Source organism: Phocoena sinus, chromosome 14 (assembly GCF_008692025.1).
Source record: "Phocoena sinus isolate mPhoSin1 chromosome 14, mPhoSin1.pri, whole genome shotgun sequence".
Taxonomy (NCBI): Eukaryota; Metazoa; Chordata; class Mammalia; order Artiodactyla; family Phocoenidae; genus Phocoena; species Phocoena sinus.
Genome location: NC_045776.1, coordinates 65,838,764 through 65,859,896, shown reverse-complemented (window position 1 = coordinate 65,859,896; position 21,133 = coordinate 65,838,764). Strand labels below are relative to the sequence as shown.

General features: G+C 57.2%; 2 protein-coding genes and 1 long non-coding RNA gene across 7 annotated transcripts; 2 read left to right on the top strand and 1 right to left on the bottom strand.

Moving 5' to 3' along the window:
• Positions 1-221: 221 nt before the first annotated feature.
• Positions 222-19,288, bottom strand: PATZ1 (POZ/BTB and AT hook containing zinc finger 1). 5 transcript variants are annotated; one of them, XM_032654413.1, is made up of 5 exons: positions 17,075-19,288; positions 15,630-15,693; positions 9,064-9,235; positions 3,140-3,277; positions 222-1,711 (listed from the first exon to the last, which is right to left on the bottom strand). In XM_032654413.1, exons 1-5 carry the CDS (start codon positions 18,343-18,345, stop codon positions 1,293-1,295), a joined length of 2,064 nt encoding a protein of 687 aa, XP_032510304.1. In that variant the 5' UTR covers positions 18,346-19,288; the 3' UTR covers positions 222-1,292. The 5 variants fall into 5 exon arrangements, with proteins under 5 accessions (XP_032510304.1, XP_032510305.1, XP_032510307.1 ...); XM_032654414.1 differs by having other exon boundaries at positions 222-1,708; XM_032654416.1 differs by having other exon boundaries at positions 3,140-3,212; positions 17,075-19,287.
• On the top strand, positions 9,242-13,615 carry LOC116765148. The gene is made up of 2 exons (XR_004353155.1): positions 9,242-10,439; positions 13,461-13,615. It is a non-coding gene; the product is annotated as an uncharacterized LOC116765148 (long non-coding RNA).
• A 183-nt stretch (positions 19,289-19,471) lies between the features above and the next one.
• Positions 19,472-20,917, top strand: LOC116739089. Its single transcript, XM_032603200.1, has one exon. It carries the CDS (start codon positions 19,622-19,624, stop codon positions 20,528-20,530), a length of 909 nt encoding a protein of 302 aa, XP_032459091.1. The 5' UTR covers positions 19,472-19,621; the 3' UTR covers positions 20,531-20,917.
• The last annotated feature ends 216 nt before the right edge of the window (positions 20,918-21,133 follow it).

Sequence of the window (21,133 nt, the reverse complement as noted above, 5' to 3'; positions counted from 1 at the left end):
GGGTCTGGGGCACAGAGCAGTGAAGACCAGGAGAGAGCGGGTGGGTGGATGGTGGCAGCTGAGTCTGCAGGGGAAGCACCCACCTGTCAATCCCAGTGGGACTGGTGCAGTGAAGAGGAAGAGAGGTCTCCTGGGATCCCACCCCACCCAGGTGCAGGGGCACAGACTGCCCACCCTCTGGGTCCCAGAGAAAAAAACCAGACTCAGGGGAGCAGGCAGAGTAACGTACTAACATTTTTAATACAGTCTGATCAGATCAACTCACATCACAGGGTCAACCTTGGCTTGCTCACGTGTGATACAACCGAGGTGTATGATGTCCCCACCTGCCAGCTCTCCTGCCTTCCAACAGCACTGAAACCCCCTCCCTCCCTGACCAGACTGGCATTTTTAAAATTTTGCATAAAACTATTTCTTCCATAGACTCCAAACAATCAACTAGCCAAGTTAATTATGGTACATCTAAACAAAGTTTAATCCTAAACCCTAACGTGTGACTGCGGTTTACAAAGAGCTCTGTATCACCTGGGATAGCTTTCAGTAGCAATTCACTACAACTGGTCCTAAAAAATAATAACAATAATAATAATAATTAGAGAATTAAAACCCAACAGCAAGTTGAATGGTTAAAATCACCTAAGAACTGAAATTTGGGGTAGGAGTGTCCTCGATTGCTAAGCTTGTCCTAGTGGCAAAATGCTAGCCTTCAAGCAGGGCTCAGAAAGGTCTGGGGCCCTCCGGGTCAAAGGTCAAGCTCAGGGGGCTCTCAGAGGACACTCACCCCATGGTCCACGGGATGCTGTAGGCTTCCAGCTTCCTTAAAAACAGTTGGGCATCAGCATTGTGTAAGTGGGCGGAGACCCTACTGTGGTATCTTTTGAGGGAGATGAGAAGGGGGAATGAGGGATTAGAGAACGGGCAGGAGACCAAAATCACCGAGGTCCCAGAATGCTGTCAGGTGCAGGTGTGGAATTGGGGTCACTAAGCCTGAGCACCAGGAGCTCCAGCTTCCGCCTGTTAGAGAAACCAGCCCTGGTGTTGCCTTGGAGGCCTGTGTAGTGTTTTCTGCCCTCATCCCATACCGGGTCTCACAGATATTTCTGCCGAGTATCAGATGAGAATCTATTTCTAAAGACCATTGGGGGTTAGGGGTGGGTGACAGGGCTGGAGGGGGAGTTAAAAACGAATAAAAATCTCTCAGCTACAGAACCCAAAGACACCACTTCCCTCCGCATTCACAGCATTTCTCAGTGGTCCCCGGTGGCCGTTTCTGCGGGGACACAGCATCTGCCTCACTTGCCCTCAGGCCCCATGGGCTGCTGGTCGACCTCAGGATCTACCAGAGATGATGCAAACGCCGACTGAACAATCTGAAACCCAAAGGACTCAAGGAGAGACATGTTCTGCTGGGGAGAGAAAGGCGAGCCAAGGGCAGGGCCCAGGTCCCCCAGAGGGCCCCCGAGGGCCCGGACATGCACCTTCTGGATGTGTTTGTTCAAGTAGGACTTGGAGCGGAAGAAGCTCCCGCACTCGGGGCAGGGGTACTTCTTCTCCCCGTCAGACTCCATTTTGTTTTTGGGGACCGCCATGTCACAGGAGAAGGATCCATTGGTGCTCTGTTTCTCGGGCGTCTTCAGGTCGCTGGCATCCGAGAGGTCACCGTAAGAGTCGGAGCTCTCAATCGGATCCTGATGTGAGCATTTCTGGCCTTCTAGGAGGAAACAGAACACAGAGGAGCGGTGAGGCCAGGCTATGGGGATGCCCCCTCGGAGGGGTCGCCAGGGGCCAGCTCACAGGCTCGTGGAGGGCAGCCGATGGCCAGCCACCGCCCAGCAGAACCCACAGAGGTTCAGCTGGTCAGTCAGGGAGCCTGGTGTGCCTACAGGGGTGAGACAGCAGGGCCTGGGGCTGCCAGCCTCCCTCGCCGCGGACTCTTCATGCAGGCGCACGTGTACTGCTCACCACCATCTCGGCCTGCTTCAAGGAAGGGTATGGAGAGGGGACCTCCTCTGTCTCCACCCAGGACAACCCAAGACCCCCAGCTCCTAGGTGCTCTCTTGGGTGCCTCTGAGGGTAAAACAGCTGTTGTGATGATGCTGAGCAGGTACGTCAGTGGCCTCACCTCTGCACCAGACTGGCTGCACCCTAGCAAGCCAGAACCAGAGCCGTGGGCTCCTCAACCCAGGCAGACCCTATCGACGGCTGAGTCAAAGCCAGTCCTTTTCCCAACGCTGCAAACACAAGCCCTGCCCTCACTGCCTCTGCCTGCCAGAAGCCTTCCAGGCCAAGTTGCCAAAGCACACAGCTTAGAAGGAACTAAACAACTCAATCGGCCAGCTGTCCCTACGCAGGGCCCAGAACAAGGTGGTCCTCGAGACAGCCCTCACTGATCTGCCTTGCCCGGCCCACACGTGAAGCCTCCACAATGAGCTCCTTCCTGCCTGGGTTCAGAGCGCCATGCCGGGAAGGGAAGTCTGTGATGGGAGCGTGGAGCATGCCATCTCTGCCATCTGCCAAGCCCCTGGCGTCATCCCCAAGGCAACGACGACTTGAAAAACCACAGAACAACCCGAATCAACAAGTGGAGGTGGGGCCTAGGGAGCTCTACGCAAACCAACTCGGAGTCGGCACCATGCATCTCACAAACGCGGCCAGAGGCTCTCCGGAAAGGTCTGGTCACAGCAACCAACCACCCCTACCGAGGGGGAAGCCAGACCTTGGCTCCCTCTGCCCACAGGGTCAAAGGAGAAGAAAGCATTCAGCCACAGCTCCACGCCATCCTTAAAGGGCCACAGGCAATGGACAGGCCCAGAGGCTCATCATGCAGGGCTCCTCTTCCTGCCCTGGGCCCGGGGCGTCCCTGCAGGGCTCTGGACGTGGGGGCTGGCCAGGAGCGAGGAGGGTGCTGGGGAAGAGGAGGCGGGGGCTGGATCTCGGCAGGGCCCTAAAGCCTCACTCACCGCCCTGGAGTGAGATTCCCCACTGTGACTTTTGTCCTGGAGGCCACTGCCACTCAGATCTCGAGCCTCCTTGAGGCGGCCAGCAAGCCGGCAGCCTTCACGCCTCCCCACGCCCGGCCCAGCGCCCCCACAACACAGCCTGCGCAGAGAAGCAAAGTGCAGAGCAAGGGGTCGCTTGCCTTTGTTGCCATAGGTCCTGGCGCAGTGGAACGCTGCTCCCCCATTCGGGATGGGCTCCTGGTGCCTGGAGACCTGGGGAAGGGGAACACCGTGGTGGGTTTTAACATGGACCTTTAAGTAGGAGGCAGAGGAGAAACCTAAACAAGACAAAAGGAGATGAGATCCCGCAGCCGGCACACAGACACCTCTCTGCTTCCCCCACGCCTCTCCTCTGGCCGCACTGGCTAGCACTCCTAGAAGGGGCCCCTCCTTGGCTCAAAGGCGCTGCAACCACAGGAGCCACCTGGCTCAGGAGGGAGGGTGGCACTGTCCTTGAGTTGGCTTCTCTGCAGAGCCCGCTCTGCAAGGCTGTGGAGGCTGCCTGGAGGGATGGCCTGAGATCCCACTCTGGCCAGGGCCAGAGGCCAACTACCTCGGCTCGCTTTGCACCTCAGTAACAAGTGGTCTGAACGGATGGTCCACAGTCCCAGACCAGCTGCAGGGACCACGGCTAGAAATGCTGTCGGGAAAGTACATGGGGCTCCAGGGCAGCCACGGGACTCCAGCCGGCAGAACACGGCTGAACACGTGTGAAGGCAAACCATCTGCGCAAGAAGCCAGACGGAGGCAAGATGAAATTTCAAAGAAATGCCTCCAGGAGTCCCCCTTCTTCTACCTGTTAAGACATGCTCTATTTTGCAAACTTTCTCACCTTCAGAATAACTGGGTTTAGTAACTGTTTAGACCTTTTGAAGAACAATGAAAATAGGAAGTTATGTTAAAGGGGGTGTGCAGTCATCTCTTATTCACAGTGGTCTTCTTGGTTCAGTTTTGGAGGATCCAACAGGTTCACTTAAGGAAGAAGAAATAGGCACAATCCTTGTCTTTATTTTGGGGGAGGGGCAATCCAACCTTCTGGGATCTGCTCCAGACCCACTCAGATGCTCCAGTCAGTTTGAGCCTCGAGATGCCTCGGGCTGGGAAGACATGGAACCAGGTGGGCCAGTCAAAGGATTTCCACTTGGGTTTCCGCAGGAAGGAGCTGGGACATCAAATCCTCCCTCAGTCAAGGATCCAAAAGTGCCTTCGGCAGGAACCAAAACTTTTCGGCAGAAGGCCCACTTGGGGCGCTATGCCTAGATGGTGTCCCTTTAGTCCACTCCAGATGCAGCTGACACATCCTCGGGTACTTTCATTCCCTCGTTAAATTACAGTCATGGGGTAGCAGTGGGATCCACTACTAATGGGCCAGAGGCTGGAGAGTGCTGTGTAATGTCTGCACAAGACTTGTTTGAAAAAAGTCTGAATTGGCCTCGGTTTTCAAATGCTACTGGAACTACAATAAAGGTCACCTTCAGGGAGTGACAGAGGTGTGCAGGCCCAGCGCACCGCATGCATCGCTCTGTGCTTTGCAGCCACATGTACAGCTGCTAAATGGCAGAGCCTGGACTCTAACCCCAGGACCACGTGCCACCATGTGGTCCTTCACCACTGGGCAGACTCTCTAATGGTCTCTGTGTCTTGGTCCTGGCCCTAGAAACATCCCTTCAACTTTTGCAGTAGGCTCCATTATCACCATTTACATTCCTGTATTTCTCTGCCATGTTGGTGGATTAGAATGAAAGCTGCTGGTAGACAGGCTGACCTGTGGGAATCTTATTCAACAAACATCCCCCCGATGGTAGCAGCTGGTGGTTCTGGAGGGAAATGGGGGGCTGGGTGAATCTTCCTTCCTTTCCTGACAAAGAAGACCCTCCTGGACCAGATGCTGCTGTCCTGCCCTGCCTGGTAGAGCACGATGTCCCGCTCTGTGACCGAGTGGTCTGCCTGGGGCCAAGCAGGGGACAGACTGACTTACAAGGGTCCCATATAAACACTCCTCGGAGGGAGGCTGTGGTCAGGAAGGAGCAGATGAGACTCACAGGACAGAGGATCTCAGCCCTGCCCCATGGATGGCGCTGCAGCCCTGGCAACCAACAGAAATATCAGGACTTTCCAACTGATGAGATGATACCACTTTAGAAGGGAATTTTTTTCTTTGTTTTTTAATCCCTTGCGGGGCCCTCTGAAGTGGTTTGAAGCTCTCTCCACGGTGCATCAGGGCAGGGCCACTGCAATCAAGAGGGATGGGAAAGGAGGGAAGGAGCACCAGGAACTATCATGTTTACTCCTTGTGGGAAGAGCTGTGCTGGGGAACACAGCAGATGCTCAATGAAAACTCACTGTGTTCTCCCGAAAAATGGTCTGGGGACCACGTGGCAGGGTCCCCTTGACGCTGCCCCAGCTGCAGACTACTTACTATCTATAGCAAAACCACATGGCGGGTGGTAGGCGTGGATCCACAGTTGCCACCTAAAGCCCAGAATTTAAACACAGAGCAGCTCAGCAGCCAAGTTTTGGGGTAAAACAGAAGCCGAGTTTCTGTGAACGTATCTCTGAAGCCAGACACATTTGGCCGGAATTCTAAACTCACCTGCCTGTTCACCACTGACTGACTAACCAAGAACCAAAGAGGAAGCTTTCTACAAGCATCAGAGTGATGGGGACACTGAGCACACACGTGACTCCACCACCACCGACGGGCCACCCTCTCTCACGCTCCAGAATCGGAGAATATGCTACCACGAGGCTACTGCTCCTCCATTGCATTTTCTTGCCTGGTGTGCTGTAATTCGCACTCTGGAAGCAAACCCTCCTTGGCACCTTCCACATCTGTGCAGGGGTCAGGGACGGCTTTCTTCTTGTCCACACCTTGGTGGGGCTGTGCCCAACTGAGCCGTGCTGGAGGTGGGGCACCAAGTAGGCTTGGGTCAGCTCAGTCCAGGGGACGGCAGGCTGTCTGCGTCTACCACTGGCGCTTGCCTCTGGCTGGAGAGAAGGCTTTCTCTACCCTTTAAGCAGATATTTGAGTGCAAGTGTTGTCTCGGTCAAAGACAGATTTCCAATACGCTTTCCCGCTCCCTCCCTCACACCAGTACATACACATCTACACAAAGACCCTGCTACAGAAACTTAAAAAGAAGGGAAATCGTGGCAATCTACCAGGTCCTTCCCACTGTTCAACTCAACTGATTTCCTCAACTTGAACGTGGGAAACAGGCTTTTGTAGCCATCATACTCCTCCCACTACAAGTTATCTTCTCTGCAGATGGGATGGTCTACGTCCTGATATGTCTCCAGGACAAAGACAAGGTCATCTGTCTCCAGTGTGGGGCTGGACCACCGGCTGCATCTCCTCTCTCCCGTTCTTCATAGGCAAGAGTTGTTTGTATGGCTGAAAGTAGGCAGATGGATGGGTGGTTAAGCTGATTGCTTAAGAATTGCTGGGACTGGAGGATCTCAGGGCACCTGGAAATTCATCTGATCCTGCCTCACCCGCTAACTGGCTGGCTGAACGTTAGCCTTTGCTTGAACCCTTGTAGAGAGAACATCCATTTATTCCTGCAGCTCCTCCTGTAGTCACAGCCTTGAAAGGACAGCCCAGAGCTCCCTGCATTCTGATTCCAGTGTCTCAGTGTCTTTGGCGGCCTATCCTCTCCCTGGAAAAACTGCCTTCCCCTTCCTCTTCTTTTTTGGAGGGGAAGGGAGGCGTCTTTTCCCATTTCTGCCGAAGAAATGAGTCCAGAGGTAGAATCCTGCTCCTTCTCTTCTGATGAAGACCAAAATTGTTTTCTCTTCCTTCTGAGGATCCAGGGTGGTTTAGACTAGAGCCCTCTTCTGTCTTCTTGGAGGAATGGGACTTCCTGCTCCAACTCTGGGACCCAAAGCTGGGTTTTTCTGTTTTAGCTTTTGGGTTTTTTTTTTTTTTGGCCATGCCACGCGGATTGTGGGATCCTATTTCCCTGAGCAGGGACTGAACCCAGGCCCTAGGCAGCAAGAGCGCAGAGTCCTAACCACTGGGATGCCAGGGAATTCCCCCAAAGCTGTTTTGCTTACGACCCAGATCTAGCGTTGGCTTTTCTGAGGAAAGGTGGGCTCTGGTTCTACTCTCCAGGCACCCCCACCCTGGCCACGTGGCCTGTGGCTGCTGCCCAAGTTCTCTTTACCAGCCCAGGGAAAACAAATCCTGACGTACAATAGTTGTGGGCTTTGCCACGTCAGCTGTCTCCTAACTGGGTCGACTTTCCCTGCTATTCCCGGCTGCTCGCAGCTTTTCTTTCCTCCTGAGCGGGGCCCACAGGGGCTGTGGCCCTGGGTCCCCCACTCAGCTCCCTGCCACTTTGTAATCCAGGCTTTATCTCTGTTTCCTCATTGGCGTCCTCCTCCGCCCTAACTGGTTTACCACCTCTGGTCTCTGACCCCAACTCTCAGGCTGAGAACTTCAACCCTGAAACCCCGACAGTACGCCCGCTGACAGCACCGTCGCAGCAGGTCTCGAGTTAGTTGGGGGCGCGGTCAGGAAGCCACGGGATGAAGCAAGACAAGGAACCATCTCTTCCTAGAGCTGGGCAGCCACAGCCTGATAGCTCTTTCCACACACAGCCCCACTGCTAGCTCCCCGGAGGAAGCTCCTGCCAGAAAGGGCTCTATTGACATATCAGAAAATAGGACAGATGCTTAAGCAGCTTTTCTGACCACCTCCCTGCTTCCACAGCAGGTTTCCTGGTGGTACAAACGTTGACATCGAATGGCCTTCAAGGCAAACCCCAGGTGTGCAGTACCCGGGAGGAACCCAGCTCAGGGCACCAAGAGAACACCCAGCCACTCAGCAGGCTCCCTCCACCAGCAACCTCAGGGCATGTGGAGATAGCACAGGACGCAAAGTTTCCAGCCAAGGACTGCAGGAGGGTTGCACCTGGTCCAAATCAGAGTGTCAGCAAGCTGTGTCTTTCCTGACAGTTACAAAGTGTAAGGAGGGCCTCCCAAGTGTGCTGCTGCTTGCAGGGTTCAGAGAACTTTCACCTACCTTGTCTCCTGGGATCCTCACAGCAACCCTGTGAGGTGGGCAAGGGGGATGTTCTCAACCCCGTTTAGAGGTGAAGAGACTGAGCCTTCGAGAGGGGAAGGGAAAGTTCAAGGTCACACAGGAGGGTGAGGTGGGAGGGGCCAGCTAAACCCTGGGTCCCCTGCCTCCTGGCTTAGTGCTCAATCCACTAAGCCACACTCAAGACTTCCAGAAGTGTTGTGACAAGAGTGTCCCAGGAGATAGGACTCTCCAGCCGCATCCCCACCTGGCCAAAGCAAGCGCACCATGCAGAAGCATCCTCACGCTCACCAGACAGCTGCCCCAACTCCTTCAGCAGATAAGGCGCGGCCTCCTCCACTGACGCTGCTTGCCAAACATGAACCTCAGCCCTTCTAGCAGCCAACGAGCCCTGGCAGAAGCTCAGGGACAGGCCAGACTTCATCCAACACAACACCAGGGCCACAGATGCCACCTAGGCCAAGCTCAGCCGCAAGCATGCTACCCTGCTCAGAGCACCTGCCACTTTCCGCTCTCGTCAAGGCCACAATCTACCTGGGCCTGGGCTCTTCCGACCATTTGTGCTAGAAAGTTTCGGCCCTTGTCCATCTCCAGACTCGACGTCCTTACCTGGCTGCTGACTTTCACGTGCCAGTGGATCAGCCAGCAAAGCTCTTGAGCAGGACCCCTCATTCTCCCACCTCTTGGGGCCTAATGACTCCCACCAACCTCAGTAGTTCAGCGCATCCATCCTGCCCCCTGGGCAGCAGGTGTGTCATGGGCCCAAGCCTGGGAACAACACTCTCTGCTGTTCTCACTTGCTGAGCTCCTGGCAACTCCTGTTCCAAGCACCCCAGGTTTCTTGGAAAGGAAAGGGTGACAAACAGCTGGCTGGGGGATAAGGTGTTTATCGCTCAGTGGGAAGGGAGGGAGGGCTGGCCGTGCAGAGTGGAGCCTGAGGCAGGGTGGTCAGACACCCCCTGGCCTCCCACATGGGCTCAGGCCCATCCCCTGGACATAAGGAAGTAGCAGGGAGATTACCTCGGTTACAGATACTGCAGAAGTTGCTGGGCCCCTCGCTGTGCTTCTTCAGGTGGTCTGCCATGTACGCTGCCCTCAAGTACTTCCCGCATACCTGGCAGGGCACCTTGTCTTCGTGACAGGCCAGGTGGGAGCGCAGACGGTCTCGGGTGGCAAAAGAAGCATTGCAGGTCTGAGGGCAGAAAGGAAAACGGGGTGAGGTAAAAGCTGGCGTCCACACCCGACTCCCTACTGAGCACACTGTGGCACAAAGCCATTTCCGGCCAACACAGGGACTCGCTGTATAAAGAGAACTTCAGAACGCGGCCAGGCTTCCTCCCCAGATGCCAAGTAAGCCGCTCCTACTCCCCATGGTCTTCCCCACAGGACCCCTGAGCTAGGATGACTGGTTCCCACTGGCTCCCAACATGCACATTACATGGCAGGCTGAGTTCTGCAAAACAAAAGAGCTAGGGGCTTTTCATTCTTAAACATTTAAGAACTGATGTTTGTTGCAATGGCTGTAAGTGAATTTACAGAAGAGCTATTGGCATATAAACGGAACAGTCTTCACCTTCTCCACCCTGGGTTTCCCCTGGTTGCTTTATACAAAGAATCCAATTTACTCACTTTATTCAAAAGCGACATTAAAATCGTGGCCACAGGGAAATGGAAAGGAAAGGCAGGACAGAACACAGAGATTACTCTTCATAATATCCGTGTGCATTTGTATTGAGAAAGCAGCCCATAAAGTGACAGTGTCAATTTTGCGAATGTGAAAATTAGCAGAGAGTGAGGGCCGGAGGCTCCGGGGGCATCTGTGGAACCCCAGTGCTGGTGCCAACAAGGATGGTACCACCCTGCCCTGACCAGTGCCCCCCACTGTGCCAGGCAGGCCCCAGACTTCACCTTCAGAGGCCTTCGTCGCATGCAGTGCATCCTCATGGTGGCCCTCGATGCAGGCCGTGCTCTCACCCCACCGGCCAGGAGCTGCAGTCAGTACCACACCCTGGGAAGGCAGCCCTGGGTCCCCTGACTCGGTCTCAGCCCTGGGTCTACCCCCAACACCTCTCCCCCAGCCCAGGCCTGCATGGCTGCCCAGCCTTGGAGGTCATGGAATGTCGGGAAAGCCCTCAGGAGAGTTGAATCTGGTGACCTTCACTATTTTGGATCCACGGACATGTCTCAGGAGTTCTAGTCAAGGTTGACTCATTTCTTTTCTCTGTACCTGTGTTTACCATTTTAGAGCCACAAGAGAAAGCAACATTCACCTTTAATTGCATCACAGACCAAACGTTAACCCACTGAAGACCCGCCACCCCGTTAACTGGCTAGAATGGGGCTGTTCCTGCGGCTCCACTGAACAGAAACAGATCCTGAGATCCTGAGACCTTAAGGTAAGCATCTGAACACTGTCACCATGTACAACGTCTATCTATTGCTTTACTGTACAATCAGAGCAAGAAACAAATGCATTCGATGCTGTGGAGGTAGAAGACACCGTGGTTGCTACCCCAACCCCAAATGTCTGCATCAGGACCAGCTGAGCTCTTCTTAGTCGTTATCTTTTGAATAAATGTTACGCATTTGAATAGAACAATTTATGCTAACAAAATACAGTTGACCCTTGAACAGTTTTCCAGGGTTTGAACTGAACGAGTTCACTTATATGCGAATCTTTTTCAAGAGTAAATACTACGATAGGTGGTACACCATCTACAGTTTGCTGAACCCGCAGATGTGGAACTGCGGATGTGGAAGAATCACATACACAGAGGGCCGACACTAAGTTATATGTGTATTTTTGACTGCTCGGAGGGTCGACGCCCCTAACCTCCGTGTTGTTCAAGGGTCAAGTGTACTGCTTTCATGTTTTATATATTGAGTTTATTCATCTGACAAATGAGGGAACTAAGTTTAGAGAGTAATTTGCACAAAGCACAGGGCTCAGCTACTAGAGAAAGCAACACCCTGCCACTGCCGGGCCAGTGCCCTACCGATCCTCCTGGCCACCCTGGGGTATTCCCCTCCTCCCCGATTTACAGCCGGGCAGACAGAGGTCCTGAGAGGACTCGGGGCAGCTGGACTGAGAAACAGCCCCTGAGCGTGTGTTCTTACCACCTCCAGCCTCAGCAGAGGTAGCTTCTGGTAAAAGGTGTGGATAGTTTTTATCAGTGTACTTGGTAGCCAGGGCTGTCCTGATAGAGGTGACAGGTTCTGTGCAGGGAAACTTGAGCACTTAGGTGACTCAGAAAGCACCATGGGTGCTTGGTCTCATGGCCACAGGTGGGCCCCCCAGCAGGGACCTTGTGACCCAATCGTAGGCCACAGTGGGTGGAAAACTGAATCTTTCCCCAGCCCCACCAGACTGTAAACCAGAGTAAGGGGTGCCGTGAACACCTGCGGGAGATAGGGGTGCACCTGTCGATTTATCTGGGGACGAGAGCCGGCTTGGCCGGACAGCAACTTGAGGACCACCGCCACAATGGCGAGAGGCAGTGTGGTCTACACCGCAGAACTCAAAGGAGCCAACCATGGACCAGGTGTTAAGAAAATGCAGCTGAAAGCACACATTCAGGATCCCACCTTCTGTGGCCCCTGGGAGAGGGTGCCACTAGAGGGATGTGAAAGAGATGCCTTGTTTCTCTTGCCAACTTTCTTTTGGGATGTGTCCCTTAAAGCACTGCCTGTCATACTTTGCTAACGAAAGATAATGGACAGCCAGACTTCAATTATCCACAGGTGGATTATCCATTTGGGGGATTAGCTAAGCAAAATTAAAGCTGCAGACCAGGCTGAGTTCTCCCACCCTGTCCTCCATTGATTATCTCTCAAGGAATGAAAGCAAACTTTAGTCTGAGCAAACATATTTAGGAATGTAAATCTGCTGCTGGGAAAACAAAACAAAACGAAACACAAACGCAACAAAAACTATCACTGTGTTACAAAGCCAAGCTGAAATGGTGGTTCGCTTCTCTGTGCCAGGATTGACCCTTTGTGGCTGGAGTACCCAAGGCCTTCTGGAGGAACTGTGAAAGCGCCCAAGTCCGAGTCTAGGCCTGCCAGAAGTTCAGACAACACCAAACATAAAAGGCCTGGTCACTTAACCCAGGAGAGAAAGGAGAGAAAGGCTGAGGAGAGAGATGGATCTCAAAGAAGGGGGTGCCCGGAACCTCCATGCTGGGGCCACTCAAGAGAAAAACACTTCCTGTCCTGGAGGCAGGAAGAAGGCAGAGGGACCCTGACAAGATCAGCACCCCAATTGATCGCCGGTGGTGCTGGGAACGGCCGCCTCACCCCCAGCCCTGCACACAGGCAGCCTGCTATTGCTGGAGGCACACCTGCCAGGTCCTGGCCCAGCCCCCAGAGAGGTTCATCACCACTCAACACTGAGCCCCAGCCAGGCTCCCTTCCCTCCCTGCCAGTTTCTCCCCGTCCCAGACTTCCGAATGCTTTTCTTCCCAAGGGTTGAACAGCTCAGGAATGGGGCCTCATTGGTACCAGGGGCACCGGTGCACACCTACTCTTGGTGACCTTTGAGCCTGGCAGCCTCAGGGGGTATCTTAAGTAGTCTTTTCCATAGCCTTGGAAAAGCCTGAGGGCAATGCATGTGGGCTTAGCACCATGGGCCTTGCTGGACCCCTTCTTCTCAAGGGTGTTAGCTCCCTTATTCCCACTTCAATTCCTAATGAGTTATCCCTCCAGCCCAAACCCCCCAACCAGCCCCCAAGAAGTGGGGCCACTGGGAGCAATGGGAGAGGTCTGAGCTGTTCTAGCCTCTCGGCTTCAGGCTGAACTCCATCTGAGGTCAATGTCCCAGCCCACAGCACTCACAGATCGAGAAGCATTGGGACATCTGGGCCATTTAAGCACACTGAGGCCAAACCCCAAGGAGACTTGCGTGTCACTGCCAAGCCTGAGCCCCCATGCGCCCACGTTCGGAGGGCCTTTCCCCTCAAGCTGTGGCACCCGTCTCTGTAACTGGCCCCTACTGTCTCCTCTGTGGCATCAGGAGGGACCGAGAGGTATGGCCCATGCCCAGCTCTGCCAGGGGCTAAAGGAACCAACTCCCAGAGAGCTGTCTCTTCACCTCTGATACTTTCAGCAGACACACCATGCAAAACAGATGCCCCTGCTGTTTAACAAAGCCCAGGCACACCTGGCCAGCCAGCTCAGAGCCGGAGAGGCAGCATGTCTTCACCTGCACCTGCCAGGTCACTGTTAGGGGAGTTCTGGCTGTGGGGCTGGAGGCAGGGCCAGCAGGCTTGTGAGAGTGTGTGTCGGAGGGGCAGAGCAGGAGCAGGCTCATAAACCAAGGGACAGTGATGTCAGTGTTATGACACAGACCAAGGACAAAACACACAAAGCCTCAAACGTTAGAATGAAAACTTTTATCATCACTCCTATTATCCCCGCAGAGCCCACGGGGACTGAAGGGCACACCACTGGGATCCGACGGAGGTCTACATCTGCTTTATCAGCACCCAAAGCCATATATTGGGATGACCCAATGTAAAGCTACTGGTTAATCTAGTTCCTGAGCAGACCTGCTAATAAACCTCAAAACCACAAACGTCTAATTCACAAGCCAGAAATGAAAGCGGACCTGTGTGAGCGGGAAGGACGAGGGCAGCACGGTTGGCCCAGTTGGAGTTGCACCAGAGTCTCCTCTCCTCTGGAAGAGGGTTCACTCCCAGGGTGGGGGGAGGGGTGGCCAGGCCCCATTCTAGAAACCCCTTAGGGGAGGTGATGCCAGGGGAGGGGAAGCATGTAAGCCAGTGGCTTAGTTCCTAGGAAAGCATCAACCTCCAGGCAAGGTCAGACACCCAGGGGTACCATCTGCTAAAGAGGGAAAACAAGGCAAGAGAGCCCAGAAAGAAACGTGGAGACCATGGGGAGGACCCAGGAAGGAGCCCTTTGCTACCCCTATTTGGGGTCCTTGAGCTGGGAAAGAGTCCAAGTCACCCAGGGAGGAGCTGGGCATGGTGGGCAGGGACCACTCTGCTGGCCTCTCCCAAAAGCAGGGGGCTCAGACCACTGCCACTGCCGTTCCCCTCCACAGAAAACCCTCTCGGGAGGCCCCGGCTAGCCCACAGGCCACTGGGTAAAGGCCCGGCTGCCCTCTGGGGCAGTCCAACCCTGCCTCAGATAGCCCGGCGGGGCTGGGCAGAAGAGAGCGTTGCTGGAGGGTGCTGGGCCCAGGTTTTCAAGGGCTGGGAAGGATTTTTTTAGAGAAAGGGAAAAGGCGGTGTCAGGAACCGAATGGGACGACCTCCACAAAGCAGGCTGGGCAAAGTCCCATGATGGCAGGTCGCTAGGAAGAGATTCCAGGGGCGGCAGGCCGCTGCTGCTCCCAACCCACACCTGGAAAAAGGGCAGAGAGTGCAGGTTACCCCCCCAGGCCACCGGGCATGCCCCCACTGCCCTCTGGGCTCCTCCTACTCTGCTGGGCTGCTCAGCACACTACCTGGGAGAGTCAGAATGTGCTCCGTGATGAGAGACAGAGGGAGAGGAGGCAGCGAGGCACAGGCGCATCCCAGCAGGCCCACCCCTGGTCTCCTGGCCGTCTGGGAACACCACCGCACCTGGCCCCTGGGGGCTCTCTGCCCCACCTACAGCACATCCGTCCATCCCTCCCTATTATCGGTCTCCCCAGACCCTCCTCCTTGCCACCAACAGGATAAAGAGAAGCAGGTCACCCCATCAGACGTTGCAGTAAACACCCCACAACTCTGTTTCCCACTCAGATGGTAGGAACTTGGCCCAGGAAAGGGGGTACGACCAAGGAGAAGATAGAAGTGTGTTTTCCACCCACACAGGAATGCTCAGTGGCCAGGAGAGGAAGCTCAATTTTCTGGGCATCACAGAGCCCCCAGATATTGTTCAAGCAGACAAACCAAGGGTGAGAATCTTGCCCAGCCTCCCCTACCTACTGCTACACAAAGAGCTCTCAAGGACAGGAAACCACCTCGCTTTCCAGTTCTCAGAAGCCCTTGGCTGTGTGCACACGTGGCTCAGGATGGGTTAAGTAGGTGCCAGTGATCGCACCACTCCCTGCCTCCTTCACCCCCACCCCTGCGGCCTGGTGCTCTGAGCTGAGGGGACCCAGAAGGAGCTCCAACTCAGGTCAGGCTGCTGGGCATACAAGGGGAAGAGTTGTTGGCTGGACCACCAGGAGCCCTTAAGAAGCCATTCCCACCCCACGGTGGCCCCTGCAAACTGCTGGGAACCGGAAGCCGGACCCAGTGGGGTGCCAGTGCCCCCAGGACGACACTTGTCCAATGTGGCCCACCATCCAAGGAGCTGGCAAACACCAGGAGAGGAAAGCCAAGCAACAGAGCAAAGACAGAGACGGGTTGGGAACCAGGACCCAGCGACCAGGAAGGAGGGGACATCAGCGGTGGGAGGGAGGGGGCTGGGGGAGAACAAAGGAGAAGAGCAGACAGACGGTGGGGGGACAGAGGGGGAGGTGTGCACAGCGGTGGTCAGTCAGCCAGCCCAGCACGCACAGCAGCTGGCTCACGGCCGTAGCTGTGAGGACAGCGGCATTCTCTTTCAGCCCATCTCTGCCCCGGCCCAGCCCCTACCTGACACTTGTGAGGCCGCTCAGAAGTGTGCACCTGCTTGATATGTCCGTTCAAGTGATCAGGCCTAGAAAAGAGAACCAAAAGAGACTTTAAAACAAGACCTTAAGAGAGGGGGCTACAAACTTGGTCAGACCCCTGCCCTGACAAGGCTGGAGAGGACTCCCTCACCCCACCCCAGCATGACAAAGAAAAGTCACCACCCAGCTCTGGCTCTTGAGGCCCAGGCCTCTCTGCCCTGGATTTCTCTAGAGGGGGAAGGGGAGTGAGCATTTGTCTCTGACCTTGCCTACCCGCCTCCCCCCACCAGAAACTCAATGATTTCTAGGACCCAAGGAGGGGGCTTTAGAATGAGACTGGGCTGCCTTGCTGCAGCCTTTCCGGGAGGGGGTATGTGTGATTCATTGTCCAGACTAAAGCCCCTTAGAAACTCAGCACTCCCCTCCCCCAGCCTCTCCCACCACAGCAGCCAATGAATGCCACCCGGATGGAATTCAGTCCCCAGAGGCCAAGGGATGAAGCCTTAAGCCCCCAGCTGGGCTGGTAAACCAGATGCCCGACAGAGCAGGTGGGCAGGGGCTGCCTGACCGGTAAGACTGGTTCCTGCTTGGGGCCCCTCTGAGGGAGTTCTCCATCCCTACGTTCATACACACAAGGCCCTCAGTACCCAGGCAAGTTAAAACGAGCCTTTTATTCTGAATATTCTCTTAAGAGGAAAAACAACCCTCTGCTTGCAGACAAGTCTTCAGTTCCTTATCAGGCTCACTAAAAAGTCAATCTAAAATGACATCCTGCCCTCCTTCCTCTCTGTCCAGTGAACATAAAGGGGATCTGTGGGTTCAGGTGGGCTCTGGAGCCACCAGGTCAGAGCAGATCAAAGGCTTCGCTGTTCAGAAGAGACTCTGGGTGCCCAGCTCTGTGCCCCGTGATCCCGGGGCTGTGAGAGGCAAGGCCGGAGTCTACTGACCCAGGATTGCCAGTGCTGTGCGGGGGGACATGGAGGCATGGGAGCGTAAGGAGTCCCAGATGCACTTGTTTCAGTCCCTCCCCCGGCGGCCATTCAAGCGGGGAAAGTCGCTGGAGGAGCCTGGCCTCCCGCCCCCAGAGGGGGCCCCTCGTCTGGTGCCGGAAACACAAAGGGAGCCCAGGGAGAAGAATGGTGAGGCCCGGTGGCTGCGGCCTGAGGAATCCGGCCCCTTCCCACAGGCCCCAAGGAAGAGAGATGGTAGGGCACGCCTAGTGCCAGAGAACTTCCCTGAGGGAAGAGAAAGCAGTTCTTGCCCACATCATCTCAAAATCAGGGCCGTTAAAACACTCTCCCCAAACCTGACATGGCCCTGCAAGGTCAAGTGAGCCCCCTGCAAGTCTCACACCCCCAGCTCTTGGAGAGGAGCTATACCATGAGTTAGGAATAGGACAAGTCATGGGGGATGGGCACCATTCCTCACCTGGAGAAGCCTTTCCCACAGCTCTGGCAGATGTAGGGCTTGCCCACGGACCCATCGTGGGACCGCACATGGTAGGACATGCGATCTTTCCTCTTGAACCGCAGCCCACACACGGGGCAGGAATAGGGCTTCTCCCCCGAGTGGGACAGCTTGTGCCGATTGAGATGGTACACGTCACGAAAGATCTTGCCGCAGATCTCGCAGGCCACCTGCTTCCTGGTCCGGCTCCTCTTTCGGGGGCCGTCGGGGTCCTCAGAGATGGGTAGCCCATTCTCACCCAGCCTCGGAGGAGGAAGGTCGATGTAGCCCAGCTGGAGGCTGGTGACACCATGCTGGGCCTCGTGCTGCCGGAGCCGGTTGGCATCAGTGAACACCTTCCCACACAGGCCACACGGAAGGATGCCTGCCTCCCTCAGGCCCCCTGGGGACCCGAACATTGAGTCCAGCAGGTTGGCCTTCCTTGGGCGGCCCCGGCCTCGCTTGCCAGTCAGGGGAGGGGCACTGGATGCCACATTGGGGAATGGGGAAGTCAGCAGTTGGGGGGACAGGGGTCCGGCCACCATGGGCAAGCGGTCCACCCCAGGTAACACAGGCAGGGAGGCTTGGCTCGCAATGGCTGCACCAGCCGCCCGAGCTGCCTCCTCCTCAGGCTGCATGCTGCCTGCGATGCCATTGCTGTTGGCTGCCAAGGCTGCCCCATTGGTCATGTCCAAAGGGAAACCCAAGTCCGAGGTCCCAGGGGGACGAAACAGCATGATGTCAGCCCGGGCAGGGGGCACCAGGATCTGCACATTGGACTGTTTGATGACTTCCTGGCAGATCTCAATGACCGACCTCATCAGCAGAAACTTGGCGGCCGTCATAAGCTCGGGGAAGCTCTCCAGGCGAACCACAATGCGGGAAGTGTAGGCGAAGTCCAGGATGTCCCCGAACACCTTGGAGCTGATGGTGTGCATCTCCAGCTCCCGGCTGCCCCCAGTCCCGCCGCCCGGGGCCGCCGCTGCGCCCCCCACGTCAGCGGGACCCCCGTCCGCAGCTCCGCCGTCGCCCAACTGGGCGCTGAACACCGACTCAAAGTACTCGCTGCAGGCAGCCAGCACCGCGCGGTGCGCTGGGAAGCTCTCGTCGCCCACCCGCAGGAGCACGTCGCAGAAGCGCCCGCCGTTTTTGCGCTGCTGGTTCAGGTTGTGCAGCATCTCCGTGCTGTGTCTGCTCACCTGGTAGGTGTAGCAGCCCGACGGGCCGCAGGAAGCGTCGTTCACTCGCTCCATGGCCGCCGCCCCCTCCCCACAAACCGGGCCGCGTCACTTGCCAGCCCCACTCCCTTCCCCTAGGCAGCAAGAAGCGGGGTGCAACGAACGTGTCTACACTCCCCACACGTGCCGGCCCGGGGCTCTGTAGTCTCGCAGGTGCGCGGAGCGCACACACCCCCTGCCCGGATCGGACTGTCTAGACGGCAGGGCACACCACCTCCCACATAGCTGCCCCCACCCCTGCTGGATCGTGCACTCCTCTCTCCTCTCTGCCCGCCCGCCTCCCCTTCTCGGTCTACCTCTGGGGGGTACGCGAGCACAGAGGTGCGCCCCTCCCGCAAACGCGCCTGCCACCTCCCCTCCCGCCCGCCAGGCGGCGCCGGCGCGCAGCCAAGGGGGCGCGCGCGCGCGCGCGCGCGCGCGCGCAGGGAAGAGGAGGAGGGGTTTGTCGCGCAGGCGCGCGCGCCGCGGTTTTACCCGGGCCCGCTGGGGGCGCGCGCTGCGTCCCCTGCAAAGCGCGAGCCGGGGCGGGGGCGCCGGAGCGGAGGAAACAAAAGGCTAAGGCTAAGGCGGCGGCGGGGCGCGCACCGGGGCGGCAGCGCGGGCCGGGTCCCGGAGCTTGGCGGGCGGAGTCGGTAGCGAAGGCTGGAGCGGGCGGGCGGCGGCAGCGGCAGGGCGGGCCCTTTCCCGGGCCAAGCGAAGGCGGCGGCGGAGCGGCGGCGCTGCGGCCCTGGGCTCCGTGTGTTCGGAGCGGAGGAAAGATGGCAGCGGCTGCACTTCCTCTTGCACTTTCACCCCTGGGGGGAGGAGAAGGAGGGGGCGATACCAACAACACCCCCCCTCCGCTTGCAGAAAAAAAAAAGAAACGACGAGCTCGGCTTGGGGGGCCCCCGGCGCCCCCGGCCCTGCACGTGCGCACCCGAATCCCTGGCCCGGACCGCCCAGCGCTGCAAACTTTCCACTTTCTTTGTCCCGAGCTCCCCCCCCCTCACCCAGCCGAGGATGCACGTCCCCCCTTCCCTATTTATACACCCCCCCCCGCAGCTCCGCTCCCCCCCGCTTCCTGCCCCCCCTCCCCAGTCCCCTGCTCCGCCAATGCTAGCGCAGACTGAGCCCCCGTCCGGCCCCCGCCTCGCCACCCCGCCCGCGGGGCCGGGGGCTGCAGTCTCAGCCCCCCCGGACCAATGCAAACGAAGCGCCTAGCCAGCAAACCAGCTCCCACTGCCCCTCCCTCCCCGCCAAGAGTGGCGGAGAGCGGACGGGGCGGGGGCTGGGGGGAGACCGAGGGGCGCAGATGTGGGCCCCCCAGCCAGCGATGTGCACCCGTAAGTCGAGCGGGCGTTGGTTACCCTTCGGAGCCCCCCTTCGATGCCCGAAATCCCCAGAAGTCGTCTGCAAGCGCTTCCCCGCTACCAACCCCAGAGAGGGCTCGGGATCCTGGCTGGGGGCAGGCCGAACCTTCGGAGCTGCTTCTGGACCCCGCGCACTGACTGAACCGAAGGGGCTGCGCGCCCGGGAGAGCTGGGGATACGAGGCCATCGTCCACCCTCTCCCCCAAACCGCCACACGCCAAGCTTTGTGCCCCAGGGAGCGGAAAGTAACCAGCTCCGGGAGGCGACAACATAGAGGCAAGGGCGATGGGAAGGGGCAGGGGTCCCCGCGCACCCCAGGGAAATGGGGGTACTGGACCCTCCAGGGAGCACCCTTTGGCCTCCTGAGGTCGGGAGCATCCCCGGCGCCCGCAGCCCAGCGAGTCGCCGAGCGCTCGGGCCGTGAGCCCCGCCGGCGGGCCTGGCCGCTTTGTCCCGGCCGTCCGGGAGATGCTGCCGCGCGCGGGTTGGACACAGAGGTTCATCTGCTTGGGAAAAGCTGGCGGCCGCTGCCAGGCAGCCCAACTTGGAGCCCTGGGCTGCAGGCACCGCGTGTGCGGGCGGGAAGTTCCCACAGTTGCAAAGAGGGAGCGAAGTATGTGTTCCAAACTTTCCACGGTTCCAAACTGAGCGCTTCCATTAAGAAAAGCGGTGTGCGGGGGAAAAGCATTCTGGGTATTAGCATGCAAATGAACGGGCCAGGCTTCCAGCTCCGCTCGGGATTCCCACCGCCGCGCGCCCAGCTTGCGCAGAGCCACGCGTGCCCACGGGTTCCGGGGGTGGCGCCGCGGGAGGACCAGAGTTCGAATTCGACACCTGTGCTCTCTGGTTGAGTGTTTTGGTGACGGTCACTTGGCCTCTCTGAGCCTTAGTTAAACACAGTTTCCTAATATGTAAACCGGAGACAGCAACACCTGTCTCTTGAAGTGGTGAGGTCTGCACAGCACATAATTCTGGGCTGGGTGTCTCTCCTTACACAACTCCGCCCTTCCTAGGTCGTAGTAGTTGCCAAATGCCTGTTGGAGAAAATAAATGATGAAGCTTAGAGGGCTGAGGGAAGTTCCCCGGACCCGGAGCCAGGCGATCTGTGTTCTAAGCCCAAACTAGCTGTGCCACCTCGGGCCAGTGCCCTAACCTCTCTGACCCACAGCTCAGATTCTTTGGTGGATTCGGGGGACCGGCAATTTTTGTGTTTGAGAGCAGCCACAAAGAAAGAGGGATCTGGGGCTTCCCTGGTGGCGCAGTGGTTGAGAGTCCTCTTGCCGATACAGGGGACACGGGTTCGTGCCCCAGTCCGGGAAGATCCCACATGCCGCGGAGCGGCTGGGCCCGTGAGCCATGGCCGCTGAGCCTGCGTGTCCAGAGCCTGTGCTCCGCAACAGGAGAGGCCACAGCAGTGAGAGGCCCGCGTACCGCAAAAAAAAAAAAAAAAAGAA

Bases quoted from the DNA above. Each gene is read 5' to 3' on its own strand.
- PATZ1 (XM_032654413.1), bottom strand. From the start codon at position 18,345: ATGGAGCGAGTGAACGACGCTTCCTGCGGCCCGTCGGGCTGCTACACC. The intron at 9,236-15,629 runs GTAGGGGCTGGG...TTCTGCCCTCAG, and splicing joins AGCGGCCTCACAAGTGTCAG to ACCTGCAATGCTTCTTTTGC. The intron at 1,712-3,139 runs GCAAGCGACCCC...GTTTCCTCCTAG, and splicing joins CAGGACCTATGGCAACAAAG to AAGGCCAGAAATGCTCACAT.
- LOC116739089 (XM_032603200.1), top strand. From the start codon at position 19,622: ATGTGGGCCCCCCAGCCAGCGATGTGCACCCGTAAGTCGAGCGGGCGT.